Source organism: Puma concolor, chromosome C2, assembly GCF_028749965.1.
Source record: "Puma concolor isolate L17-30 chromosome C2, mPumCon1.1.hap2, whole genome shotgun sequence".
NCBI classification, from domain to species: domain Eukaryota; kingdom Metazoa; phylum Chordata; class Mammalia; order Carnivora; family Felidae; genus Puma; species Puma concolor.
In genome coordinates, this window is record NC_141675.1 from 54,065,896 (window position 1) to 54,087,122 (window position 21,227).

The following is a 21,227-nucleotide window of genomic DNA, read 5'->3' on the forward strand; positions in this document are numbered from 1 at the left end:
TCGGTTTCCAGAAAAATTTAAGGACGCAGAGTCAGTGCAAGTGCCAGGAGCAGGTCACCTGATATCCACGTCTTCCCTTCCTTTAATGTCTCCTTGATTGGAGGCGGCCAAAAGGGACTTTAGAGGTTCGCCTAAACCTTTAGAACCGATTCTTCACCAACGTTCCAGGTATCAGTCCCATCTTCCACTTAGCTCTCCATTCCCCAGACACACACCTCTCTGAGGTCATCCTCAGCGTGCGGCCGGTAGCGGGAAGGAAGCGTGAGCTAAAGCAACAGGTTCCGCCCACAGCCTGAACTTGGAAGGGGCGCGGGCAAGGCGACTCGAGCAGGGCGGTGGAGGGAGAGGAAGTGGCCGAGGAAGGTGGAAGGGAAATGATGGTGCATGATCACCCAGCACACGTCACTTCGGGCTCCCACGAGGGCTAGTGTCTGTGCGCGTGTGGGAGGAGGGAGGTCCTTCACCGGATCACTCGGGGACTTCCGCGTGGGTTAGCATGCGCCGCGACCGCGCTTTGGGGTACCGGGAGGCTAAGGCAGAATAACGAGCCCCGAAAAGAGGGCTTGAAACGCGCCCAGAAAATCTTTGTGTGTGTGTCTGTGGGTTAACACCCGCCACCCTCCCCAGGGTGCCGCCCCTGTTAATTGGCCAGGTCTGCATCCCTAACGCCCCGAGCCCCTTTCCCTCGGCCTTTTCCCGACCTCTCTGAACCCAAGCCCGCCCGTCTCCCGCCTGAGACTGCAGCCGCAAAAACCGGGAGAACGGACTGCGCCGCGCCCGGCAGCCTCTGGGCATGCTCGGTGGCGGGACCGGCTCCGCCGCCGGGAGGGCGCGTCCTCCCTCCCCCAGGGCGGCGGCGGCGGCGGCGGCGGCGGCGGCGGCGGCGGCGGCGGCGGCGCCTGCAGCTACCGCCGCCGCGCCCGGCCCCGCACACCTTTCGGGGTGGGGAGAGCCACCCTCTCCTGCGAAAGCTGACAGCGCCCCCCACCCCCACCCCGAGCCTTCCGGCGGGCCGAGGAGGGGCGGGTCAGGGAGGCGCGGAGGCGGGAGTGAGACCTCCGAGCTGCCTGCGGTTCCTTAGAAAGTAAAGCTCAGCTGGCGAACCGAGCCGGCTCCCAGCCGCCGGCGGGGGCGGGGCGAGGCGGGGCCGAGTGGGGGGTGGTCTCGGCGCCCGGAACGAGGTGCGAATTCAGTAGCCGCCCACCTTCTTCTCGGTCCCGCCCCCAGGGAATTATAATTCTCTGGGAAAGTGTCTGGTTCTCGGAGAATCCTTGGGGCGGGGTGCAGGGGTGCTCCCGGCGTAAAATGGTTACAACAAAGTCCATGCGCGCCCCGGGGCCCCTCTTATGGAAAGTGTGAGCGCTGGTGGCTGGACACCCCCTTTGCTAATCTGAGGGTTAGTTACTGGGAGGAAGTATGGTTGGGGGGGGGCGGTGGGCGAAGGGAAGCCTCAAGCTGGTGCCGGCTCTGTCCCCAGGCCTCCTTCGGGGGTGCACCTCCGACCAGGCAGACGCGGGGCACTGGGCCGGGGTGCTCGCGGCGGGTGGCGGGGGGCCGGAGCAGGCTCGGCCCGGCAGCTCACTCTCTGCCTCCTCCCCTCCAGGATTACCGAGAGGATGGGATGGATCTAGGCAGTGACGCCGGCGGCAGCAGCAGCAGCAGCAGCCGCACCAGTTCGCAGTCCAACTCCACCAAAGTGACCCCTTGCTCCGAGTGCAAATCCTCGTCGTCGCCGGGGGGCAGTCTGGACTTGGTGTCTGCCCTGGAGGACTATGAGGAGCCCTTCCCGGTCTACCAGAAGAAGGTGATTGATGAGTGGGCGCCGGAGGAGGACGGGGAGGAGGAGGAAGAGGAGGACGAGCGCGACGAGCGGGGGTACCGGGATGACCGCTGTCCCGCCCGGGAGCCGGGGGACGTGAGCGCCAGGACCCGCAGCGGCGGCGGCGGGGGCAAGGGCGCCACCACTGCCATGCCGCCCCCCGTGCCCAACGGCAACCTCCACCCGCACGACCCCCAGGACCTCAGGCACAATGGCAACGTGGTGGTGTTGGCCGGCCGGCCCAGCGGTTCTCGGGGCCCCCGCCGGGCGGTCCAGAAGCCCCAGCCCGCGCGGGGCCGACGCGGCGGCCGGGGTCCGGCAACTGGGATCCTCTGCCTTCAGCCCACGGACGGCGGGACGTGTGTCCCGGAGGAGCCCCCGGTGCCCCCTATGGACTGGGAGGCACTGGAGAAGCATCTGGCTGGACTGCAGTTCCGGGAGCAGGAGGTGCGGAACCAGGGACAAACCAGGACCAACTCCACCTCCGTAAGTTGGCCGGGGGTGCGTGCCCACGCGCGCACACACGCGTACACACCGCGCGCACAGCCCGCACGCGTCCGCCTGGCTCTCCCACCCGCCTGCGGCCCCATTCATCCTTCCGCGAGGGTGGGGGCCGGGCTTGAGAGCCTGCCTTCTGCTACCCTGGGGTACGGTTGCTCAGTCTGTGAGCTGTCTGGGTTTGCAGGATGGGCGGAGAGGAGGGAGGGGCAGCCAGAGGGCAGCGGAAAGTCGAGTTAGTGGAACCGGCGACTCATTTTAATGGAATTACTTATGGAGACGAGATTGTGAGTCACTTGCCTGAAAATAAATCCGGGGAAATTTTGGCACCGAAGCCAGTGCCCTGCGGGTGATATTTCAAGTGGTAATAGTTGTGGCTTTGTCGACCGTGGTGGGTCTCCCTTCGTTACCACTAACGTTTCGCCCATGTATAGTCTGTCTCTGTGCACACGCTCACATTCGCCTGCCCACACCTCCGGTATGGCAGCAGGGTTTGTTCCGTCTCGCGTTTAAGCAGATGCTCCTGAATTTGAATGGGTGACCGCCCTGCCCTGAGACTTTGTTCCTTTCTGAAACCCGACCTGTTGTTGACTTGGGGAATGGGGGACATTGACCTGCTAGGGTGAGAGAGTGGTTTTTGCCTCTGTCGCCTCAGCCTCTCTGGTGAAGCCCTCCTTGTTTTGAGAAGGAGCCACTTGCAGTTCCTTACCGGAGGCCACACTGCCTCAGTTCAGGAAATCCAGAGAGGGAGGGGTGCTGAAGTGGAACAGAGACAGGGAGAGAAGGAGGGCTGCATCTATAATAAGAAGCTCGGGCAGGTTTGCACTTGTCTCAACATCTTTTTTGCCCCTGAGAGGAGAGCAAATCAATGACTTAAAAGCGTCAGGAATGTAGCTCCGCTATTTATCACTGTTTTGAGATAAAGCAACAGTTGTAATTTGAAATCGTTAATGATGTCCCTAAATGGGGCTGAAGGGCACACGGTTTCAATAAGCCGCTTTCTGTGTGTGGCAGCTGTGTGGCAGTGTGGGAAAATGCTGGCTTGCAGGTGTAATTTTTCTGCTCCAGGGCCCTGGGGCTACTGGAAATTGGGTGCATGCACTTCTGACTTCAGGGGTGAGGACACTAACCACGTTTCACAGAGAAATTGGCATGGTTTCTATCAGAGAGAGCCCTTGGCTGACAGAGCCCACTGGTTAGTGTCCCTTGAGAAACTACCTATTAAATTAACACACTCATTTTAATCCTAGCTGTTTACCATGGCCACTAGCAGACGTGGAATCTTTCCATTACAGCCAATTCTATGTATTATACCTTGCAATGGAAAACATCCTTTTCCCACTTAGTGTCTGAGAAAAATACCTGATTAAGCTCCTTGGACTTAAACAATGACTTGAAGATAAACACATTTCATTTACTATTGCATGATATTAATACATTCCAGGAGAATATAATAATTTATGTACGTGCAAAGTTAGGATTTGATGATGACAACAAACCCCATTATTTAATATTTTTTGTTTAATAACTATTAAACAAAATGTTATTGAGCACCTGTGTACTATGTGCTAAATGCAAGGTCTGATTCTCTGTGCTACAGTTACACATCTGTCCATGTGAGACTTGAATTATGGTGAGGGGAGGTAGGGTACAGACTGACTCCCCTCTAAGAACTTAAAATTTAATAAATTACTTAACACCATCCCTTCCCCCAACACACACACACACACACACACACACACACACACACACACACACACAGCCTATTACTATGAAGACTGAATCTTTCCTTCTTGGGCAATCTTTGAAACCAAAGGTGTCTCCTCACCTGTTGAACAATTTGCATTATTTGGGTTCCCTTCCCTCCACCCCAACCCCCTTGAAAATGTCCCTTCTGGGCATTTCCTCCACAAGCTATGCAGAAAAACCTGAAACCCATTTCTTTAAAGCAAGTATGTGCACAGAAAAAAAGGGGGAGGGGAGAGCCTTTGAGGTTGTTTAATCAATTTTACCATTTTTTGGTTTGTTAATAACAAAATTAATAGCCAGTGTCGGTTTAGAATAGTGTTTTTCATACTGTAAGTTACCCATGAAATCACCTTAACATTTAAAAAAAGAAATGAAATAAAACAGTAAACTTGGTTTTAAAAACTTTTGCTTTGGTTTTATGTAAACACTGGGTCATGATGTAAAATATATTTCTTACTATGGGTCGTTGTCATAAAATTCAAAAAACACTGATTTAAATGCTGTTTACTCCTGCCTGGGATAAGTGGGAAAATTTATAACTATGAGGACAGAAACTTGAGAATAACAAAGGAGTCATGTAGAGGAGAAAGCCTATCTGGAATAAGTTGTTCAAATCAAACATTTTGCTCCTCTTTAAAATTTTTTTTAAGTTTATTTATTTATTTGAGAGAGGAGGGAGAGAGAATCTCAAGCAGGCTCCACACCCCCAGCACACTGCCCGATGTGGGGCTTGAACTAACGAACCATGAGATCATGACCTGAGCCAAAACCAAGAGTCAGACGCTTAACCGACCCGACCGAGCCACCCAGGTGCCCCTTTTTGTTCCTCTTTAAAAAGCTCTATATAAATACATGTAAATGGAATTGATGCAGACTACTTGGAGGAAGGATATAAAATGAAAAAGAGGAGTAGGTTCTCCTTTACCTATGAAGAGGACCAAATGAGCTCTTCCCACCTGAGGACTTTGCCCATGGGGTTGCCTCTCCTGGGAATCAAGTGGCTTATTCTTTCCCATCATTCCAGACTACTCAGCCCTCACATCCCTGACCACCCTCCCTCCCCCGCCCCCCAAAGTAAAGTAAGGCACTCTACCCAGGCACTCCTTGTGTTTTCTTAGTGCTTATCACTACCTGACATCTTGTTGGGTTCCCCTTCATTTTTGGTCTCTTGAGAATCAAGTTGTAGTGTACAGGTCTTGCCTCTCTTTTAATCATTGTAGCCTCGTGCTTGTGATACTGCCCGGGATGCAGTAGGTTCTCAAATACTGAATGAATGAATGAATGAATGGTTTATTAGACCCACACACCCAGACCTAAACCAACCCCCTCATTTTACAGTTTCAAAAATTGAGGCTCATTGAAGTAAGTGATTTGCCTAAGGGCCCACTAAGTAATCTATGAAAGGTTTTCTTCTATCAGACTATGTTTTTTCTCATTTTAATGCTAAAATCAATTTGAAGTAAAAGGGAAGGAAAGAGGCTTCCACCTCCGTAGGTTTCTTAAATGACAAGTCCCCTCTTATGCTTCCCTAGTAAGTATTAAGGACAGAAATAAATTAGGAAATAACCAACATACCATTATTTATGAGTCTCTTCTCACAAACATGGTTTAGTTTTGATTTGTTTTGATGGAATAATGGCTGCAGCAAAACACTCAAAAGGAAGAACTAAGATCTCAAAAATGTGTTGACCATCAGCCTTTCCTAATCTACTGAAAATTTAGAGGCAAATTTAAAAGCCCTAGAGACAAATTTAAACCCTAAAGCTGACCTTTCCTTCCTGTAGGATTTAAGCAGTTTATCTCTAGCTTGGTGTCAGCCAAAGAGCATGGGCTTGGATGGTGCCAAGAACTGTCTTTGGGGTCAGAGCTCTGAGGTGCCAGAGGGAGTCCCCCCAAGGAAACGATTGGTGACCTTACCTCCTGCTATCCTGCTAGACAAACTTGCATTGCCTCAGGTGGCCCAGCCTCTTCCTAGATGGCCCAACCCCCAACCTTGATGTTGGAGCCTTGAGGGCAGCAAGGTTTCTTTACTCCACCGTCTTGTCTTATCCCCAGTAGCTCCCATGGGGAGGGGAGCTGTTCAACCCAACAACCAGAGCTACCCCCAGAAGTGCCTCCTCCAGTTCACCAGCCCCGGCTCATCTGGCTTCTACCTGTTTCTCACAGTCCTGCCTTGGGCTTACATCACCTCAGGTGTGTGGCCCCCATCTAGGGCCACACACAGTAAAGAAGTAAAGAAAGATACTGGGGATTGGTGCTTTTGATGTCAGATTTAGAACCAGCTGTGGCAAGTTTAAGGGAGTCCTGCCCCCTTATATTAGTGTTCACCCTAAATTCTCATTTCCCTGCCTACTATGACTGCTGAACTGGCTTGGGCAATCAATCCTAGAGAAACCTGGTTTCCCTCTTTTCAGTGCAGACCCAAGCAGTCAGCTTTCTCTTTCCTCCTGCTTCTCCTGGATCTTTCTTTGTAGCCCTGTCACTCTTCTTGGGGTGGGGGTGCCCATTGCCTCAATGTACTCCTCTTCCTAAACGGAGTATAATTATACCTCTTTTTCTCAATGGTCTTTCTGTGAGGTTTTCTCTCCTCAGGGTCTGAGGTCCTCCAAGTTTAGCCTATTCTGCCTAGAAACTTATCCTCTTTGTTCTCCCTCTTGTCCCATTTTTTTGATTCTTAAAAAAAAAAAAAAAAAAAAAAAAAAACTGTTGAGGTAGAATTGACATACAACCAACTGCACATATTTGAAATGTATAATCTGATGGGTTCATGTGACATGTGTCCACCTGTGAAACTATCATCAAAATCAAGATAATGAACATATCTCTTACCCCAAAAAGTATCCTCCTGCCCCTTTGTAATACTCCCATCCTGTCCTTTGGCAACCACTGGTCTTATTTCTAGCACTGCAGGTTAGTTTGCATTTTCTAAGATGAATGTAAGTAGAATCATATACTATGTACTCAGTTTTTGTCTGCCTTCTTTCACTCAGCATGTAATATTTTATGATTCATCCGTATTATTATATATATCAAGAGCTCACTACTTTCTGTTGGTAGGTAGTGTTTCATTTTATGGATATACCCTATTTCCCTGTTGATGGACATTTGAGTTGTTTCTAATTTCCTTGTTATTGTTGTTGTTGTTGTTGTTGTTGTTGTTGTTGAATTTTGAGAGAACCTGTGTGTGAATGGGGGAGGAAAGGAGGAAGAGAAAAAAAATCTTAAGCAAGCTTCACGCTCAGCACAGAGCCCAACTCAGCACTTAATCTCATGACTCTAGGATCATGACCTGAGCAGAAGAGTAGACCACTCAACTGACAAAACCACCCAGGCTCCCCGTTTCTAGTTTCTGTCTATTACTAATGAAAGTGCAGTGAACATTCATTCATAGGAACATATTCTTTCATTTCTGTTGGGTAAATACCTAGGAGTAGAATGATTGGATCATACAGTAAGCAACTTTAGAAGTTGCCTGTTTTCCAAAGAAGCTGCTTCTGTCACCATGATTATTTATGCACTCACTATAACCTTGGTTGCTCTGTTCCATCTATGTCCTTGGAGACTTACAAAACCTCTCTCTTCAGGTGACTGGGGGGATTGCTTCCATCTCTTTTACAACAATGAGAGAGTAGGAGGATCACATCTTACACCCAACCAGAATCATTACACCTATTGTTCCAAAACCCATTTTTAAATTAAAGAGTTCTACTTGTAGACCCAACATGTTTTAATTATGGTTTTATTATTTTTAGTGCCTGTGACAGGTACATTTTCTCATTTAATGAGAAGATAAGAATAATTTTAATCGGCATGTTAATTGAAAGCAAATTCTCCTGATGAAGTTTTTTCCAAAGTACTTGAAAATAATGTCTTTTTATTTGTACCATTAACTAGTAGCAAACTTTAAATTACATACGTTTCTTCCAGAATGGTGGTAATTACAGGATGTTTTCAATGTATTATTCTGTAAGAATTATAGCTCAGGTACTCCATCTCTATCAATGACACCACTGAAAGAGCTTGAATGGCTGAGTGGTTTGTTTCTGTAGTTACTTGGGCTATGTTTAGATTATGTGAATTCCCATTTTTATGGACTGAATCAAGAGGTCTTTATTACTCCTACAAATTATTGCAAAGTTTGTAAGTGTGTAAAGTTTGTAAGTGATTTGGCAGTGCAGGGCATAGCAGTGAAAATATTCTGTGTGGTATGCAGCTATCTCTTATTCCTTGTTAGTTACAGAGCAGTACATCACATTGGTAAACCTTTTTGATTTTTTAATCATAACCAGAAATTACCAGGGCCGATCGTATTCTATGCTTCAACCTTTTACCTTGAAATGTTTAGTGCCATCATTGCCTGTTTTTCTAATTTATGTTGATATTTGTTTAAGAGCTGTAAAAGCTGCCCTATCCATTAGCATGTATTCAAGATTTTAAAGAAATATATGGTTGGATTAAAAAAAAACATAGGTTGCAGGGGCACCAGGGTGGCTCAGTCGGTTGCGTGTCTGACTCTTGATTTTGGCTCAGGTCATGATCTCATGGTTTATGGATTCGAGCCCTGCAGCGGGCTGTGTGATGAGCTTGGAGTCTGCTTGGGATTCTTTCTCTCGCCTTCTTTCTCTCAGCCCCTCATGCGTGTATGCTCTCTCTGACTCTTTCAAAATAAATAAACTTAAAAAAAAATTAGGTTGCAGGTAAACTACAAGTTCTGGGGCTGTGTGGGTACTTAAACTACCATCACATGGTTCATCCTGTAATGGAACAGCCTTTGAAAGTGTTGTAGGTGGACTAAAGGAAACCTTTGCCTACCAACTAGTTTGCATGTAGTGGTGCATTAAAACACCCTAAGGAAAATTTCCAGGATAGTGCGTATCTGTAAAACAGATGTAGACATTCTCATCACACATTCACTGAGCTCTTTGATCACCCTTACCACTGACATCCTGTCACCTTCCTCCATCCATGTCTGGCTCTGCCATGCCCTCAAGTCCAGATCCTGTGCCTGCCATTCCTTATTACTTCACTCAGGAAAGCCCAGTGTGAGCCCTTGGCTTCGGAGCAGGTCCACATGCTGCTGTCCACCGACCTGCCCAGCACTTGCTTCTCCAAGGTCCACTCTGATGCAGGGCCTCACCTCTTTGGGAAACTGCAGCTGATCATCTCAGCCCTGAGCAACCACTCTTCTGAACTTTTTATTCCACTTATATACCACTTTTTCATACTTAGCTTTTTAAAAAAGACTTTCCAGTCTTAAGTGTTTTCAGATTCATTATCACATTCCATCCTCATGACACCTGAAATTTGAACAAAGCAGTAATGATTCCTGTTTTAGAGATGATAATACTGAGGCTCAGCAAGGTTCAGGGATTTGCCTGAAGTCTCAGGCCTTATAAAACTTAGACCGACCTGTCAATTTCTGACTCTGATTCCAGGCTCTTTCAGTGACATTGTCTTATGGTCAATTATCTTTTTGTGGGTATGTCTCTTATCTACCCAAGTGCTAATAATAATAACTCCAGGTCCTTTCTTAAAAGCTTATCTAAACTCTATGACATTTGGATTTAAAAACAGAAATTTGTTTTTACTCCTAGACCTTTACCCCTGAACACATGAATGGTCTTGTTTTCTTACTTTTGAAATTCAGTCCCAAGAACTTTAACAAAAAAGGCTTTTGTAAATTCTTGTCTTAGCAGCTTTATGCTCCTTGAGCTGTTAGGTGGGACAGATGATACTTTATGCTGTCAGTGACTGGGAGATTATTTTGCATACAATTTTAGTAGAAATTCAAGTGTCAATCATGAAATTGAACATTTTTAATAGAAAAGTAATAGGATTTTAAAGATAGAAAGGATCCTAGAGGTCTTCTCATCAAACCCTCATCATTTTTAAAGGCAGAAACAGGTCTATGGAGATTAAACATCTTCACCCAACTTCATGCAACAGCCTCAGCTCAGGCCTGACCGAGTCTGGAAGTAGATTCTACTTTTTAGCGCTTGATCAAAAGTTTTTATTTTACTGTTTGTTTCTCTTTTTCTTTTTTTAAACCAACATTTTCAGGCGATCATAAAATTGCTTCCTTCTATGCAGACTTCGGTTCATCACTGTGTGTATCTCTACCAACAAAACAGTGCTTTTCCTGGGTTGACAGTATTTTCCATTACTGCTCCTTTTTCTGTCTGTCCAGCCTCCTTTCCACCACTGGGCAGCACAGTCCTTCCCTCTCTTTGGGCCAGTGGATGACTGGCACTTGAGAACTTTGCAAGGAGCCACCTGAGTTCTAGGAGGCAGAGAAGGGAGCAACTAGGGTTCAGGCTCACCCTTCTGTAGGTCACTTCTTTGTACAAAGTCCTTCCATTGACTGTCAGACCATGAGGCAGAGCCCGGGTTCAAAAAGATAGGAGAGAGAAGATCTCTATGCAGCTCACCTGCAAGTAGAAATAGACTTTTAAGTGAATAGTTGATTATAAGCCCCCACAGGAGAAGATAATAAAATCAAGAAAAATCTAGAAAGCTAAGCATTTGTGGAGTTAAGTAGCAGCCCGTGAAAGAGTCTCCATTAGGAAAGACCTCAGGCTTCGTCAGAATGTGGGTGAGAATAAGGAATAGAAAAATGGACGTCAGGAAAGGGAGACGTGTTTGGGTTTTTATGTTCCCTGTATGATATTTCTCAGTTTGCCATGTAAATTTGTAGAACCGTGCCATCACAAATTCTTCTTGTCAGGTTCAGGACACTTGTAATAACCATTGTCCTTCACTTAACCAAGCCTCATCAAATCTGTCAGCACCCTCATTGTTTCAGCTGCTCTTGGTTTGTTTCTTTGCTTCGTTTTGGTTTTGGCTACTACTTCACTGTTGTGATGTTATTTTCCTTATATATTTGTTACATACTTAGGTCGAGCATGTTCTATCACCAATCTTTATCACTTGTCTTTCTCGGTTTTCATTCCTACACGTGCTTAAACTAATTTTATTCTCCCCACCTGACCTCTTTTTTTTAACGTTTGTGTCATTTTAGGTTATTCCCATTTTCCCCTACTTTGGTGGTATTTTCTCCAGAAGGTATATATAACTCAAAAGATGATGGTTTAGGCTAGGAAATACTCAAGTGATAGGAATGAACTCAACCAGTGTTTGTTCAGCTCCAGGTTGATGGCTTTTTAAAAGTACTTGTGAAATATTTTTTTTTAGTTGTGTGTAACTGATATGAAGTCATATTAAAGCAAAGCTTACCGGAAGCAAACGAGTTACCAGTTTTCTTCCATCTAGTCTTGTATGTCAGATTTCCTGATAAATCCAGATTTCCTGATACAGTGGCAATTATCCTGTACATTCTACTGATACTTGAATCCTTGTTCCTGGACATTCTACTGATACTCCTGAACCTCCACCAAACATTTAATACTTATTTGTAATTGAATGACCTTTCTGGTATATCCGTCATCAGCAATATCATGTTCATGTTTTTTCTTCTTTTATTTCCTTCCATTTCTCAAAGTTACTCCTCAGTATTTACGCTTCTTGAAAGTGATTGTGGATCTTTCTTTCTTGGGATATTTGCATAGTATATATGTTTTTAAAAAGCTTCAATTTTTATGGTTTACAAGAAGCCATGCATTAGTCAGCAGCTGATTTCTGCAAATTTATCAATTCAAGAGGGTTTTATTGCCCATGTCTTAATAGAGATGATTGATCCTTCAGAACTCTTTCTTGTAGAAATGAATGTCTGGGTTATTCACAGAGTTGGTTTTTTTTTTTTTTTTGGTACAAAATATTACAAAAACCTGCCAAGAAAATGTGTGGGTTGGGCTTTTCTAGTGTTGCTCCACTAGCCCAGGTGGATGAGGCTGGTTCTCAGAGGGCTTGACAAAAGGCAGAGTAGAGCATGGTCTCTTCAGGCTCACGGCCAAGCCTCTCCAGGCAGCAGATTGCCTGTCAGCACCTCCCTGAGCACAGGCGAGCTGATCTGACATGTTTTTGTCCCCTGATCTGGCATGTTGTTGTCCCCTTAGCGATGCACACCCGTTGCTTTCTCCCCTAGGGTCCCCTTCCCACCCCCCACCCCCTACTGTGATCCTCAGCCTGCCTCTGTGTCCTTTCATTCGTGTGCATGTCACCTGTCTGTAGAGAACCAGTTCAAAGTCTGTATGAAAGTGGCTCATCTAGGACTGAGCACCTCTGATGACCAGGGCTCCTGGCCAGATGCCCCCATGGACCACCTGGTAATGAGGAGACAAGAGCGCACACTCTCCCTGGCCTGCTGGCTGTGACCAGGATCCCTTCACTCACTAATAGGTTGTAGGCATGCTCAGAACAAAACAACAGGTAAGTCATGGCAAATACTAAACTAATGTAATTTGATTCTGCTTCCTTCTGGGTTTGCCATATATGGAAAGAATTTTCCTGTCTAAAAAAGTTTAAAGGGAATGAGGTAATTTCCTCATAATTCCTAAGATCTCCAGTAGTGTTATAAATTTAGATTTGAGGTTAGATCATTAAAAAATAAAAACAGAACAAGAAAAGCTGCTGTGTTACAAAATGCTGGGGTATTTTTAATGTCAAGTCCAGCAGCATGATAGCTTGTACCCCCTTTTTGCCACGCAAAGAAAGAGTAATGTTAAACTTATTTCCAAAATAAGAAGGGCCTGGACCTCTGGGAACCTGCACAGTGTCTTCTTAGAAAAGAACTTAAAGGCTAATCTCCACTCCTATAAAAATAACATGTTTTCAAATAGTTTCAAAACCAATTTAGCCTTCTGTTTTTCTCCTCATGGTACCAGTAGCTAAAAATTATACCACTTATGAAAATTGCAGACAATTTTTTTTTCTTTGTGCAATCTTACATAATTTTTTGGTCCATTTTGACCTGGTCTGACATTTTATTATGAGCAACTGCATCTTAAGTGCTCTGTCCTTTTTATTTCCACTCTAAAATTGGTAAGAAGTAAGAGAGAAGACCACTGGGATTTTATTTTTGAATACTTAAATTATGTAACCAGTGATCTCCCGTTAGGGTTGTCACCCAGCCTACAGTGGCCCCACAGCCTGACCCAAATAGCCCTTAAAGTCAGATCTTGTTCTAGAAGAACAACTTGAAGCCACAGTAATTTTAAAGCTTTTTGAATACCTGCTCTACTCTGGTATGTGGTTTCAATATTAGATTTATTTTTCTTGTGTTTCATATAGAAACACTCAACAAAGCAAATGTACAGCTGTGGTGTGTGTGCTAACATATGAGTAAGACCCCTACAGAAATTCCAGTGTGCTGGTGGCCAAGTTAGAACTCTGTGTTACTAATAAACAATCACACTGGGAATCCAAATATTAGAGCTGGGAGACATTCCATGGCAAGGATGCAAAACCCATATGCTTCCAGAGGCCATGTAGGTAACTAACGAGGGCAGTGGGTCAGGACTGAACTTGAACAGGACCAAGGTGAACTGGAGGGTGTGTTCTTCCACACTGGCTGATTTGCTGCCATGCCAGAATGTAGTCTCGGCATTTTGACATAACAGGAAAAGCCCAAGACCAAGGTTTTATGAGAAATATCTTGAATATGAAATGTTGGCGTGTAAGTTAAAAAAAAAACACACATAATTTTGTAGGGCTAACAAACATATCAGCTCTTCAAAATATGGCCTCTGGGCTACCAGCTTCCCACCTCACACCAAACCCAACCTTTCCATTTCATAGATGAAAAAACAGAGACGCAGAGAGGTTACATGACTTTTCCTGAAGTGGGGGGTGAGGTGGGCGAGGTAGGGGTGGCTTGCTAAGAGGTCTGGTGAGATACTAGAAATGAGAGATGCCAGGAAGGAAAACTCATGAAGTGTTCTGATTTAAGAACACTTAAATTTAAGAACACTGATTATGTTTAAAATAATTTGAAACAATAACATCCAGAGGGGGAAAAAAAGTAAGAGATAACATGTACACCTTGTTCTATTTTACTTAATTCTTACACACATCCCATAACTTAGAATTTACTTTTCTCTTTCATCTTCAAAGCAGTTCAAAAACTGAGTTTTTATTTGGATTCTGGGAAATGTACCATGATTCATTTTTCATTATTTATGAATAATGAAAAGGGAGGAACACTTTAAGAACAAGTTACCTTAAACAATGACGTGTGCGTGCGCGCGCGCGCGCACACACACACACACACACACACACACACACACACACACACTGCAGGATCTGTGGCCTCAGTTCTTTTATCTGCTGGAAACTCCTCTGAGACCATTTAATTCAAGGGATGGTGGTAGGGGTAAGTTTTAATAAAATTTCTTATTATATGGAATGTAATGAAACTTCAATATTGCTGAATCATATTTAGATTTTATTTAATTCCAGCTGCTACTACATAATATACTGTTGAAAGTATAGAGGTTTGGAAGTTTGTTTGTTTGTTCGTTTTCCTCTTTAGAGCTACTGGCTCTAAGTACAAAGTCATTACAGATTTCAAACAAATGAGAGAAGTTTGGGGTCTTGATTCACTTCCCTTAGGAAAAATAGGAAGCACTGTTCATTTAGCTTTTTAAAAATGACTTTTTATTTTGGAATAACTTTAGATTTACAGAAAAGTTACAAAGATACTACAGAAAATTCATGAACATCCTTCCCCAGCTCCTCCTGATGTTGACACCTCCTAGAACTGTGGCACATTTCTCAAAACTAAGAAATGAACATTGACACCGTATTATTACCTAAACTACAGGCCTTATTTGGATTTATACTAGCTTTTACAATTTAAAAGGTATTACAACTAGTCAACAATGGTAATAAGTAATATATCCTCGAAGGCTGTGGCTTGAGAGAGGGGAGAGTTGGGTCCCCCCATAGTCTCCTGTACCTCCCTGCAAAGTCATCCCAAGCAAACATGAAACCTAAGCAAATATTCCACTGTGTGTTTGCTTTTTGTAAATCCATTTTTTAAAAGTTTATTTTATTTATTTTTGAGAGAGAGAGAGAGAGAGAGTGTGTGTGTGTGAGTGCACAAGCAGAGGAGGTCTGCAGAGAGAGACTGGGGACAGAGGATCTGAAGCGCGTTTGGTGCTGACAGCACAGAGCCCGATGTGGGGCTCAAACTCACAAACTGTGAGATCACGACCTGAGCGGAAGGTTGATCATTTAACCAACCAAGCCACCCAGGTGCCCCTGTAAATGCATTTTGAAGACAAGTCTAGCCCCTCTTCCAACCAGGTCCCCTTCCTCAGTCCCTCCTATGTGGAGACTACTGCCGCCCGGTGGGGAAAGCGTGTGCAGTGACGCAGACACGCAGGGCAGGGAAAGAGAGGAACACATGCATACCTGTGGAGGGTACAGCTCTAATCAGGAAGGCAGGCATGAGGAGCTGTGTTGGGAGTTTCCCAACGTGGCATAAACTGCATACTTGCCCATCGTCTACTTTCCTGTGGCCCGTAAACAGCCACAAGTTGTCACTGTCCTTAGGAATATTATTTGGCTCCCCGACATCCACATTTTTTGTTTGTTGTTTGTTCTTTAGGAAGCAGCTTTTCGGTTTGGGGGTTTGCTTATTTAAAGTCAAGCTTCGAAAATAAATAAATAAATAAAGTTTCTGGTGGAATTGCGAAGGCTCTGTGGGCGGCATGAAAGTTCAGGCAGAAAGGAATAAGTTACAGTTGACTAGAGACAGCTATAAGTGACCTGGGGGACAAATGCCACTCAAGATGTGAAATGAGTGACAAGTCATGGAAACCAATTTGGGAGGTTTCACAGATTAGAAATAACTATGAAAGGGGTTTGAGACTCCTGCAGAAGTGGAAAAAGAAAAGAAATGGACATATCATGATGTTCAGTATTTGTTGACTGAATCATCAGAATTTTAAAAACTAAACTAGTAATGGGCACACCCATAGTTTTGTCAGCAGTAGGATGTCCCCGTGATTCCGTGATTTCTCATGAAGAGGGTTTCCTGGTTAGTCATTCTCTGCCTTTGGTGGCCTGGCTTGGCTGAGAGGATCAGTGATTTCCTCTTAGGCTTGTTTAAATTTCCCAGAATTCTTTTACTAATTACATGTTCAATGTATTGTGGATTATGATACTACTAAGTAAATGTTTCCCTCAGCAAAACCCATAAAATCACATTGGAAACAGTGCTCTCTAGACCACAATGTTTTGAATAGATTCTTCAGAGTATATACTCTCTTTAAATTCACTAGATGCTGTGCTGGAGGATAGGCTATTTTGGCATCACCGACCCCTGTGTTCTTGGGTTCCTGCCCCCATCGTGGATGTTCGTGGGCTTTGTGCCCAGCATGAGTTACCCTTCCTAATAGGGCCCGGGTTCCTTTTAGGGAGTTATCCCTTCTCTGCTGTGTGTGATTTTGGTGGAAGGGTAATTGCCAGTGGCTGACTCATGTTCTGGAAACCTCAGTTGCAGATTCTCCCTCCCCTGGCGCTGTTGCAGGTGGAAGAGCCCCTCTGGGACTTCGGGTCTAGAGCACTCATGGCAAGACCGTTAGGAGCAGCCAGAGGGCCTTGCAGCAATGACTGCCAAACCCTTCCCATGAGGGACCATGTCCTGCTTCTGCTAACCAGCCTTCCCAGCCTGCCTTTTTCTCTCTGTGTTTCCAGCTGCTACTCCAGGGCCCACCTCCTGTTGAGTCTGTGAGTTTAGGTTGGCCAGTGTTGGCTTCATTGCTTTCCAGTCAGGAACCCTAGCTGATAACAGCAAACAGTCTCTTGACTTATGACTCATGTTCATATATGATATCTGTAGGCCCAATACCACTAAGTAGAAGTCTTTAAGGTTTTTGAGTCTTAAACGGAATCATTGAATACCAAAGGTGGAATAGACCTTAGAGCTCATCTGGCCCAGTCCTCTTCATTTTACAGATGAGGAAATAAACACACAGAGCTGGAGAGACTTTGGACTTGTCATAAACAGAACATCGACATCCTACACAGAGACCTCATAGCTCGTCTGCCCAGGGCATCTTGTCCATACACCCTCATTCTACTTCCCTGCCCTGTGACTCATGGTACCCATTTAGGGGGTGACTGGGTAGATCTAAGGGTGACCTCAGCAGTCTTGGAAAGGATCAAAGCTAATTGGATCATATAGGGTTCAACCTACGGCTGGTGATGCAAATACCAAGAATCAAACACTGGGCTGAAACATCAATTGCAGTTGCAGGCATTACCCCAGTGCCCTGTGATGCCAGTCCAGACGTGTGCTCATGATGCAGCTGAGACTTTAATGAGGAGTGGTTATCAGCTGACTCTGGAATCACATGGTCCTGGCCCAGAATAGTAGTCGTAGCCTCCTTATAATTATTGGGATAAAAACAACTAGTATGATACAAATCTTGTGTAATTTTTTTAATGTGAATTAAAGACTGTCTTCTAACCATTTTTGTTTGGTAGAAACTATGCTCTTGTGTGATCTAAGAGTAGCAAGTCTCTGAGTTTTGAAGGAGTAAAGTCTCTGAGTTCATTTAGGAGTACAAGCTAGATTTTAAAATTACTTATGTGAAGATTTTCACAAAGCATAGGCCGCAAAATAATGTCCGCCAAGCCTTTCCTTTTTTTTTTTTTTTTAAGTTTATTTTGAGAGAGAGAGACAGAGAGAGCAAGCGGGGGAGGGGCAGAGAGAGAGAAAGAGAATCTCAAGCAGGCTCTGTGCTGCCAACCTGGGACTTGATCCCACCAGGAAATCACGACCTGAGCCAAAACCAAGAGTTGGACACTCAACCGACTGAGCCACCCAGGCACCCCTGCCAAGTCTTTTCTTAATATATGCCATTATTTTTTCTTCATGGCTTTATTCACTCAGTAAATATATATATTGAATGCCTACTATGTGTTAGGTATGGAGGATAAGGGTGAGCAGACGCTCACATGGAGCCATCATGTCAGGGCGATTCTCGCCCTCATGGAGCTTAAGAGGTTGACGTAAATCCCATCAGCACACACGTGTGCCAGGTGCTGCCGAAGAGCATAATGATGCTGTGAGGACTGAAGAGACGCGGGTTAAACCTGCGTTCATGATAATAACAATAGCTATTACTTACGGGGTGCCAGCTATGGGCAGGTACTGAGCTGGCTGCTTTTCATTTATTGTGCCTAATGCTCACAGTGAGGCAGGTACTCCCACAGTATAGACCAGGAAACTGCGGCTCACAGAGCTGGGGCAGGTCTTGCTGGCTCCAAGGGCCATATGCTACTTTCAGTTAGTAAAACTGCTACACCAGATTCTTGGGATTTAGCCTTTCTGCCATTCATCACATGATAACTGCTTGTCTTTGCTAATGGCCATGGCCACATCCAAACATCTGTAATCTCTGGATATACAATATCTGCTTGTACCCATATGCTGCTATTTGAGAATTCTTCATAAGTGAAAACTTTTAATTAATTAATTAAAAATTCTTTTGAACATAAATGCATGGCTTTATGTTTCTTCCCTTTGCTTTCCCACCAATACCCCTTTGCTTGCTTCTAATAAATCTGTCTAGTCCATTAAGACCAGTCAAAAACTTGCCCTATATGTCGGTTTGAAGGCGTCTTAATGCTCCTCTGGTTGAGCAGAAGTCCTGAGAGATAAAATGGTGCATTCCTGCTCTCTTGACACCTAGTCCTGGGCTAGCTGCTCCTCATAAATTGTTTTACATACAGAACAGGACTGTGGGTCACCAGGTTACAGGCAACCGTGAACAGTGGGGCATGCCTCAGAGTCCTTCCCATCTGGTGGGCAACACACCCAGAAAGTCCTGGGGCCACATTCAGATATAGTGTCATCTGTGGCCGTCTAACAAAAGAAACTGACATCTGAAGGACCAGGAAGGGAGACAAGGTCAGGTAAGATGTAGTAGAGGGGGTTCGGGCTACAGTAGAGCCCAGTGCCTTCCAGGATTTTTTTCTTGCCCATTCATGTACTTACTTACTTAACAGCCATGTATTCAGTAGCTGTATGATGCTGGACCCTAGGGAGATGAGATGGCTCTGAGCTCTGCCCAAGTGGCATGTTTATTTTGGTGAGGGAGATGGACATTAAACAACTTTCTCGGGTAGTTACTTACTGAGGTAAGTGCTATGAAGGCTGGTCTGGGAGACTGGAAGCCTCTCACTCAGCCACCTGCAGAGGCAGCTGCAGGACAGCTGACCCCGACCTGGAGAGGAGGGAGCCCAGTGCCAGGTGGGATGGCCTTGCCCCAGGTAGCTGCCTCTCGGGGCGGGGCTGTGGGTGAGGGCTGGGAAGGAGCTTGGAAAGGTTTGTGGAAATGGAGTCAGGACTAGCCTGAGGAAAATCACTCTCTTTCCTAATAAACACACCCCAGGCATCGGAGTCTGCACCTCATCTATGGCACTTGTCACCACTACTCCTAAAAGCCATCTTTTGTACAATAAAATAACTGTGCAATCTTCCTGTAGTAAACTCAAAGTATTTTTTTTATGTTGCAAAGAGTTTAATGATAGGCACAAGGCTTGAAATGCCCTTTCCTTGTACCCAGAGAATTAGGGGTACCATGGGTACCCTTTTAGGAAATTAAGTGGGAAGAAGCTATTCGAATTGAGTAGTGAATTAATGTTAAACTTCTCAGGCTCCAGGAACTTCTTGAGTGTTTTGGTTGAAAGGAGCTGGCATATTTGTGGGGTATCCTGATATGGTCTACTGGGTGCTGTGGGCTGGGAATATGTTAAAACAAAGCTCCAGCCTTTTTCCTGATGAGCCACTTGTGATTTACCTGAAGCTGTAGTCACACTGACCTGAGATGGGGCAGAGATGTTGAAATCCCAGATGCTGACAGGATTGGGGGCCGAGAGTCAGGCATTCTAACAGTCAGCCATGTGAGCTGGGTCTTGGGTCTTCCTTTCAGAAGCCTCTTTGCAGGCAGGTGCAAGGAGGTTAGGGAAACCCCTCCCTCCTTTCCCCCTTCCATCAGTGCAGGACGAATGAATTGTAGGAGCTGAGGTAAAGGTGAATTCTCTCTTCTACCCACCCACAGTGAAAAACTGTTGAATGTCAAATACAGTTTGCAACTTTAAAGTGAAATGCTTCCTGCCACATGTCATCCAGTTGAGCAAGTCCACACCTGTTCAGCCTGGTCGCTGGTTAGTAGAAGGAATGAAAGAGAACTGTGTGCCTTTGAGCTAAGGCATTTTAAATACTTATTACTCTGATTCACCTTCGCTGCCATTTTCCTTTTATCTTAACACCGTAAGTAATGCATGAGCCTTCCCTACGGAACATTGCAGATCTCGTTTAAATGGTAAAAACGTCTCCAGCTCAGGTGATCAGCTTGTTAGAACAGCCATTTGCTACACGAGAAACATGAAACGTTTTTGTCTGGTTGGAGTTTGCAGATTCCCTGTAACGTGGGTGGCACCCATCAGTTTCTATTACTATTTTCCTTTAACCGCTGGCTTCTGTTCCTTTAGTTATCCTTTAGAATGGCATCGTGCTGGGTCTAGGAAATTATTTACAAATCTCTATCAAAAAAACCCCAAAAAACTGTGGGACGCCTGGGTGGCTTGGTCGGTTGAGTGTACGACTTCAGCTCAGGTCATGATCTCACAGTCCATGAGTTTGACCCCCCACATCGGGCTCTGTGCTGACAGCTCAGAGCCTGGAGCCTGCTTCAGATTCTGTGTCTCCCTCTCTCTCTGCCCTTCCCCAACTAATGTTCTGTCTCTATTAAAAAATGAATAAACATTTAAAAAATGATAATAAAAACAACAACAACAACACTGAAGGTTTTAACAGTAAGTAAAAGTCCGAAGAAACCTGATTTTTCTTCTTAGTATGGTTGCTTTTTACTTTGTGACCTGGAGACTGAACTAAAGCTAAGAGGTTATGAACTAGACAGGTCTTGCCTGGTTTTTCTCTAACACCCTTCTCCATCAAAGAAAAGGTTGTAGAGTGAACCCAAAGCTTTGTAATAACTTTAAAAAATAGTCACAATTATGTATGATTCATTTTATACACCTATTAATGGCAATACACTTAAAATGCCATAGCAGAACAATTGTGCAACTCCTCAATTTGATAGCTTTTCTGAAAAGCGTAACCCTGCTTCTGTAAACGTAATGAAAGCTTTTTTCATATTAAAGGCATGTATTGGGAGATGGAATGTTTCCTTCTCCCTACATAACTGCAGGGCGATTAAATATTGACTAAGAGCCAGGAGTTGACAGC

General features: G+C 45.0%; 1 protein-coding gene across 5 annotated transcripts in view; it reads left to right on the forward strand.

Moving 5' to 3' along the window:
* SCHIP1 (schwannomin interacting protein 1) overlaps positions 1 to 21,227 on the forward strand; it is a 580,639-nt gene that overhangs the window by 455,355 nt on the left and 104,057 nt on the right. For 2 of the 5 annotated variants that reach the window (XM_086674602.1, XM_025913600.2), the window contains one exon: positions 1,604 to 2,305. In XM_086674602.1, the coding sequence (XP_086530728.1) occupies positions 1,604 to 2,305 (702 nt within the window). Of the gene's footprint in view, positions 1 to 945; positions 1,085 to 1,238; positions 1,397 to 1,603; positions 2,306 to 21,227 lie in introns of those variants that run through there. The other 3 variants (XM_086674604.1, XM_086674603.1, XM_086674607.1) reach the window with 3 other exon arrangements.